Below are 8,803 nucleotides of genomic sequence, written 5' to 3'. Positions count from 1 at the left end.
GCCTAGTCATTTCCTGTTGCTGATGTGACATTCCTTACATTGAAATGGACTTGAAGCCACAGCTAAAGTGTCCTAGAACACACAGCATCAATGAAATAATGATTTCAACCAGAATTTATTAATCTACTCTTTGTATCATGCACTGTGTATATACAAAGGCAGCTCACCTCAAGACCTTGGTTTTACCTCCACTCCGTGTTGGGTATCCAGATCTTCTCTCCAATGAGGATGCTCTCTAGAGAGTTTCACCATGTCTCTTGATGCTGTAATCTTCTTTCCCCACAGCTTAGTGGTTTTAGTGTTGGAAATCTGGCTGTTACCCTCAAAGCGTGTTAATTCTTAGAGGAAATAGACTCAAGGGTAGTCTCTGCTCCACTTTTCTTGACCTACATATACATTCTTGGATTGACTATCAGAGCACAGATTAGATAAACACACAGGGATCCCTGTTACATGGGAAATACATTTAATGAGGGAAATAGGAAAATTGACCAAGCAGTTACCTGTCATATTTTGATGGCAAATACAAGAATAAGGCATATTAGGTTAAGTGAAATTCATAGATGAAAGATCCTTATAAACATTCTTCATCTGAGGCACTGTTCAAGGAATCAGTACCATTGCTCCTAAGGAGGAAGCTTCAAATATAATGAAGTTGCTTCAGAGGAAACGGAAACCATTCAATATGGGGCTAAACATACAAAAATAGCCTACAGTGCCTTGTCCACTTTTAGAGTTTTACCATTTCAGGGAAGTTTAAAAAAATGAGAGTAAACTGTAGCAACTAAGTGTAATAGGAACAGAGAATTAACAAAAGTACACATTGTGGGGAATTAAATATAAACCCAGCATTTATGTGTAAGAGTTTCACTATTGTCACATGCTGAGGTACCTCCTTCAAGTCCACCTAAACCTTCAGAGAGCCTCACCTGTTCCTTTGCTACTGATGGACTTTATCAGAGCACCTTTGACATCCTTGTTCCTGAGGGTGTAAATCAGGGGGTTGATTAAGGGGGTGACAAAGGTGTAAATGAGGGCAAACTGGAGATCCTCGTCCACTGACTAGAGCTAGACTGGGGACGCAGGTAGACCAGGGTACAGTGAAAGTAATGCAGCAAGACCACAGTGAGGTGGGAGGAGCAGGTGAAGGCCCGGCGGCGGCCCTCAGCAGAACGGATGCGCAGGATCGCGCAGGTGATGAACACATAGGAGACACAGATAAGCAGGAAGGGGACGGTCAGCACCACAATGCCCACGACATAGAGGACGGCCTGGTGCACGCGGATGTCAGCGCAGGCCAGCCGCAGGACCGGAGGCACATCACAGAGGAAGTGGTTGATTTCGCGGCGGTGCCCGCAGAAGGGCAGGGTGAGGATTAAGGAGGTGAGCTGCAGCGAGAGGAAGGGGGCCAGGCTTACGGCACAAACCACCATCTGGACGCACAGCTTCTGGGTCATGACGAGGGTGTAATGCAGTGGGTGGCAGATGGCCACGTAGCGAACATACGCCATGACCGCCAAGAGGAAACAGTCCGTGCTGCCAAGGGTGACAAAAAAGAACATTTGGGCCCCACAGCCCGCCAGCGGAATGGGCTTCTGGGCCCCCAAAATGTTAGAAAGCATCAAGAGCACCACAACGGTGGTGTAGACGATCTCTACAAACGACAAGTAGGAGAGGAAGAAGTACATTGTGGTGCGGAGGGAGCTGTGTGCGCGCACCCAGATGATGGCGGTGTTGCCACAAAGGATCATCAGGTAGAGGAGGAGGAAGAGGAGGAAGAGGAGGACCTGGAATTCAGGGACAGCTGTGAACACATGGAACACAAACTCAGTGGGGCCGGGTTGGTTGAGGGCAGGGCTCCCAGCAAACATGTCTCCTGCAAAAGAAGAACAAAAAGTGCTGAACCTTCCTTTGCTGAATCACTTTATTGCTTAAAGAAAATAAAGGATTATAAGTTTTGTTTCTAATGTGGGAATTACCTAATTGTCATTGAGATGCTAATAGTAATAAAAGATACGGAATAATAGGTCTTAGAATTCTTCATATGTATGTTCCCGAAAACAAAGAAACCGATTTCTAAAAAGTCTTTAAACATCAGGCTTTAGATACAAGTTGACAGGTGCTAGTTCTTTGCTTTTGTAAAGAATTCATAGTTATATAACTGTAAACATTTATTTTACAGATGAAACTTTGAATGATGGAATTCTTCATATTAATCTGGATGTTGTGGTCTCATCCAGGACTGTGAACACAGCTTTATTCCAATGTTATCCTGACATATTCCACTTGTATATTTTCCTTATTAGAGTATTTTCTGTAAGACTTCTACTGTCATCAAGACTTGAGAGTTCAAATATACTGACTGGTAAAAACACTGGATGCATGGTAGGCAGAAACAAGAGTGGAGCTAGCGGAGATAAAGAAAGATGATGAGGAAACTAGAAATTCCATAGAAGAGGGGAAATAAAAAGAAAAACTAACCACTTTCCACAAAGTCACCACTTTCTGGCAGATTTGTATCTAAAATATACTTTTTATGATACAAAAATTCAAGAGGTGATCACTATGGAAATTGTTTTAAGGAAAATACATTCTGACTAAGAGATCTTATGCCCAATCAAGTTATCGTCCATATATAATAACATCAAAAAGAATTCTTCAGATTTGCAAAGGCTCTGGAACTATATCAGCTACATTCATGCTGAAATAATAACTCAATAACTCAAATAATTTAGTTTGTTAAAAAAAATTAATCCAAATAAAAATTGTGTTGGGTATTTTGCGATATAACAGTGGTGGGAATTAAAACATAGTAAAATACAGTTATGTCTAAATGGTTATTTCAAATATTGTTTTATGAAGAATAGAAATTTCAAATATAATTCTTGAGAAATTCACTATGAAAAACAATTTTAGATAGTAATCAGATGTAAATCTCAACTGATATAAAAACATGAGAAATGAGTAAGAGAAAGGGGAGATAGGTAAAATTGTTCTAATTTCCTCAAACTATGTAAAAAAACGATTCAGTATAACCCACATTATTATTTAGATGTGGCAAATTAGAGAAACGTTTATCCTTTTTATATTTTTAAACATTTAATATTAACTGCTTTAATATTAATCACAAATAGAAAGTATTTTTCCAAATATATAATATAAATATATAATATATCTTTTCCAAAGATTAAAGACAAAAATGAAAGAATGAAGCTATAGTTAAAAAAAAAGAACCAAAATGAATGAGAAATTATATAGAACAAAAATCTTTAAAAAATGTTGTCAGAAGCAGGATGAAACATATCAATTAAGACAATAAACGTTAAGTGGGCATATATCCCCTTTTAAAATACAAAGACGTTCAGATTGAGTTAGGAAACAAAAAGATATTTTTGAGAGGAAAAAAATATGGTGTCATATAAAAACGATCACTTCTTTTACCCCAAATTTTTTAAGAAATTCTAAAATATGAAATAAACCACAATCCTCAATAAAAAAAGATGACAGACATCTGATTGTCCCTATGAAAACCCAAGGCAGCCAACTGAGAAGTTGTTAGAACTAATAAGGAAGTTTCTCAAGATGGCCAATAGTTAACAGATGGGTACTTAACCACCTTGTTCTCCTTTCCCTTGATAAAATATACTGTTGGGTGTCCACAGCACACTGAACTCTAGGTGAGTAGTCTTCACATCCTGTACCTCTGAGCACTAATACCCCATCCAGTGGAAATTTTTGCTTTTCAAGTCAATTGTATTTGTTTCCAACTGTGAATAAGCCAAGTACACTTGATATTGCTAAAGTTAATAAAATAGTGTATGAAATATTGAGCCATGAATGTGAAAAAGGAGTTTTTCAATGCAAATCAATTTTAATGTTTTGGAAATATTTCATAAAAGTGAGTTGCAAACAAATAATAATTTACTGATGAATTAGCTAAGATGGGCAGAACTGCTGTATATATTTGAGGGAAAAATCATAAAACGATGATACAGCATGCATTTTTTTTCACAAATGTCTTTATATTTTCATTCCATGTTTAAGACTGTTATTGCAAATTGTAGACAATGATTTGTGAGTTGGTTCATGTAAGAAACACTTCAGTTTGCAATAATCAGCCAACCAAAAGCATACACACAGAAAAGGCTTGGTCGTATATCAGAAGGCTGGGGTTGGGGGGAAATGTGCAATTATATGTTTTAAGTTAAATTAAGATTTTAAGGAATACATATATTTTAGAATTAACTTCCTTGTAACTGTCTTTTCAATTAATTGATCAAGCACCGGCCCAAACTGCTTTGGATGAAAGGACTTTTACTTTACATAAAACATAAAAGTTTTTCTCCCTACCAGCAATAACTATTAAGAACATTCTATTTCCAATAGCCAAGCAAATATAAAATATCAATAAGTGTAATGTAATCTTAAGACAAATTTAAGGCAATAGTTACAGTTTTTTATTTTGGATGGGAAAGCTCAATATTTTAAAAATACTATGTGTCTTCAAAATAATGCATCTAGTTGGTGCACATCTGATAAACACTCCAAGAGAATTTGAGTGTGTATATGTGTGTGTTTGTGTGTGCATGTGTGTACTTCATAAGGTGATTTTAAAGTTTACTTGGAAGAATAACCAAGAGAGAATAAACAGATGTTCAAAAAGAACAAGGGTGAGGCTTGCACTGAATATTAAATTCTAGCATAAATTATAATATGTAATAAAAATATGATATGTTAAAATTATATCAATTCAAAAATAAGTGCAGGAATAGAGAGACAATTCAATAAAACAGAAAATACTCATGAATATCTGAGTCTTCAATACATGATAAAGTCAAGGCAGCATAGCAGAGTGGTTAAGAGCATGTTTTCTGCCATCAGACTGCTCCAGTTCAAAGTAATCTTGGACACTACATAAAATCTCTATACTTCAATTTCCTCATCTATAACATAAGAGTGTAATAAATATGCTTTCTCTATAGGGTTTCTGTGATGATATAGTGAAAATAAATGAAAGGCACTTAGTATAGTGCCTGCTCCAATAAATATTCGCTAAATCTTAACGCTTACTATTTTTCAAATAACCTCAGTATGGAATGATGGACTAACACTCATTTTGACATTAATTTCCTAAGTTACCATACACTGAAAGTTATTTTTCATGGCCAAAAAGTTTATATTCTTAAAAAGAGAAATCATAAAGGAATTAGAATTAATTAGTTTAGGGCAAAACTAAGACCTCAACCCAGCAAGATTAGTCATTAGAATGTTGGGTCTACCCTACGCTCTCTGGTTCTTGGATTTTGCTCTTTGAATCTATATAGACTGCTTTACAACTTAGTCGAGACGTTGCAAAGACCTACACAGAAAAGACAGGTTAGTTGGAACGATTCTGTTGGAGTGTCTGACACAAATACTCAAACTGTGTCTGGATCTATACTTATAGGAGAGGGAGGACATTTATGAAGCATGATTTGAGAAGCCTCAGAAAATCTCTACTGCCCCATGTTGTCCCCCTAAAGGCACTGACTGTGAAGGAAATTCTTGAGTTAATTATTCCTATGAGAAAACACACAGGCTTTAAGGTCCTTCCATCTATGTTTGAATCCTGGCTCTGCCACATGGCAGCTCTCTGGCCTTCGGAAATTTACTTAATAAATAAACCTGCAAATCTCAGTTTCCTTAGCTGACAACTTGCAGGGTTTGTGTGAATGTTAATAAAAATATACATAGAATGCCCTATGTTGTGCTTAGCTCTTTTTCCCTCTAATTTTTATTGTAAAATATACATAATACAAAATTTACCATTTTAACCATTTTTAAGTATATAGTTCAATGATATTAAGCACATTCATATTTTTGTGCAACTACCACCACCATTATTTCCAGAAATCTTTTTCATCTTGCAAAAGTGAAACTCCATACCATTAAACAACTCTCCATTTCCTCCTCCTTCCAGCCCCGGCAACCACCATTCTACCTTCTGTGTCTGAGATTTCGACTACTCTCTTTACTGAATGTAAGTGGAACCATACAGTGCTTGTCTCTTCGTGACTTGCTTATTTCACTTAGTGTGTCTAGCTTTTCATAGGGGCTCATCTCTTCCCAGTCCTCTGCCCTCTCCAATCCCTCAAATACTGTCTTGTCTTTCCTGAAATCATGGAAAGTCCCTCAGCCTGGATGACTTTTTCTTCCTTTCTTCTTTCTAATATCTACAGGTTTCAGCTCAGGAATCAATTATCCAGGAACTATTCCTGATTTTCATCCTCTCTGCACCTCTGGATAGGGTGCTTTTCCTGTGAGCTACTGTAGAACTGTGAATATATCTCAGTGACAAGACTGTTATGCCTGCATCAGGCTAAGCACTGTCAAGCAAGCAAGGAAGCTAGCTAGCACTTATTAAGCACCTGCTATATGCTGAAATCTCAGTCTGAGCTCTGGGGGATAATATTGAAAAATTGTTAAAAAAAATGATCCTTGTCCTCAATCGTGTAAGGGATACCTGACATTTAACAGAATTTGGGAAAAAATCTTCTAAGTGAGGGTTTCCTATATAATCTTTTTAGATTACTAAAGCCATAAAATGCTCCTCCCTGACATAGAAAGATAGATAGATAGATGATAGATAGACAGATAGAGATACATAGATAGATAGATACATAGATAGAGTTCTGAGTACTTTTGCCATAAACATCTTTGCTGCAAGCATTTTTGCAGCAACATTCTCACCACATAACTAATCATCCATAAGGCAATTTGGCCATAAAAGACAAAATAACTGGTCGACAGTTTGGTTTCAGCTCAAAAGCACGTTGATAAAACTTACTGGAAGTGTGAAATAAGACAGTGTAAATCCAGATTGCATGTTATATTAAAAAATGATAACATATCCGTTTGCAAATCCTTTGGTGAGCACAGTCATCCTTTCCTACCCATCAAAACCAACAGTTTACCAAGTTATGGCAAATATGAAAGAGGTGGCTAGTCATTCACAACAGTCTTTGAGAGCATTAATTGTGGATTCTTTAGCTAATTTAGATACAACTGTTGTTCTTTAATGTTGTCTTGACCAAATTTATCGCACAATATTAGATGTTAGAGGCAAAAGAAGAATCAAGCTCCTCCTATTATCCAACCCCCGCCCAAAAAGAAATGGTTACATGATTCCTATGAGTATAAATTTCTTGAAAATGGTGAAAATTTTTTACTATTTGATAGTGGAGAACATGATGTGGACAGAATTTTGGTATTTGGCACAGAATCTGGCTTAGATTATTTGGTGAAATATAAGGACTGGGCATGTGATGGAACATTTAAATGTAGTCCAGATATGTATCACGTGTTTCATTATGTTCTTTTTAATGTCTCTCTTTTATTTATTTTTTTATTATTTTATCTTTTACGGCAAAATTGTCTTACGACCAATTGTTTATGTGGTGAAAATGTTTGCAGCAAAAATACTTGTGGCAAAGATGTCTAGGGCAAAAATATTTATGGCCAAAATACCAAACATGAATACATATATATATGTATATACACACACGTACAAACACAAACATATGTACATAAATAGATACATGTGTTCATAGATAGATTAATAGCTACATAGATGTATGTATACATAGTCAAGCACATTTGGAAAACACTAAATATTCTCTCTGTTTGTGATCCACAATGGAGATAGGCATTAAAGGACTCTGAGAATCCTGATGTGAAGAAGTATGTATAAATTTAACTTTTCAGAACTTTTCATGAAACTCTACTGTTTCATGAAATCCTCTTTAGCCCTTGGTTTTCCTCACTAACCTGCTACTCTTGCCGTTTCTCCCCTCTGAGTTAAATGACAATTCATTGCCTAAGTCGCCTTTCTTTTCCACCCCCACATCCACAACATCGGCAAATCCTTTCAGCTCCACATTCCCAATGGATCCAGAATCGGACTTTCTCCTACCTCCAAAGCTACAGCTCTCGTTTAGGCTTGAATTTCTGCAGCCTTTTCCAACTGGTTTCCTAGCTCCCACTCTTTCCTCTTATAGTCTTTGTTCTTTCTTTTTTTTAATGCATGTATTCTCTTATTTATAATGTCTAAGGCTAAAATGATTCCTTTTCACATATTCACTTGTATTTGATCTGTCTGTTTTTATGCCAATATCATACTGGTTTGATTACTATATCTTTGTAAAACAGATTGAAATCAGGAAGTGTGCTACCTCTATCCTAAGATGTAAGCATGGGATTTAGTTAGTGAAAAGGAACATAGTTTGTACTTCCACGGGATGAGGGAAGAGAGAACATGGTGGGGTGATCTGAGAGATGTCCTCTCTTTGGGCACATAGAATAAACAGACCTTGAATCTTGTAATTTGCCATTAGGGACTCAACTCAATGTTGACTCATTTATTCAGTCTCAGTTCATTCACTCATGTAATCATCCAGTCACACATTTCTTCATTCATTCATTCATTTAATTTTTCATTGAATAAGCATTTAACAATTCTTATTTAAAAAAAAACAAGCCTGGTAGAGGACGAGAGGTCTGACATGTGAGCTAATACCAGCCTTCAGGAGTGTACAATTTCCATTAGAGGCCAGTTCCAGAGATCATTTTTTAACTTGAGGAAAACTAGATCTTGGCCTGATTGAACTCCTCTGAATGACCAAGGACATTATTTATTCCCCTGTAGCCCATCTGAAAAGATTTCCCCTCACTGTTGATCTTTGTTCAGTGTCTTGTTAGAATCAAAGTCACAGTTAGTAGTTTGGAGGAGAGCTTGAGCTCATTCTGCTATTCCTGATGCTTTTGT

At 36.6% G+C, this 8,803-nt stretch overlaps 1 protein-coding gene across 1 annotated transcript; it reads right to left on the bottom strand.

Moving 5' to 3' along the window:
- Window positions 1-915: 915 nt before the first annotated feature.
- Window positions 916-1,871, bottom strand: LOC131395337 (olfactory receptor 10Q1-like). Its single transcript, XM_058527252.1, is given in 2 exon segments — window positions 916-1,056; window positions 1,059-1,871. Coding segments are annotated over 2 exon segments (954 nt in total).
- Window positions 1,872-8,803: the final 6,932 nt, after the last annotated feature.

The sequence above is a fragment of the Diceros bicornis genome, chromosome 31 (genome assembly GCF_020826845.1).
Source record: "Diceros bicornis minor isolate mBicDic1 chromosome 31, mDicBic1.mat.cur, whole genome shotgun sequence".
Taxonomy (NCBI): domain Eukaryota; kingdom Metazoa; phylum Chordata; class Mammalia; order Perissodactyla; family Rhinocerotidae; genus Diceros; species Diceros bicornis.
This window is presented reverse-complemented; position numbering and strand designations above follow the sequence as displayed.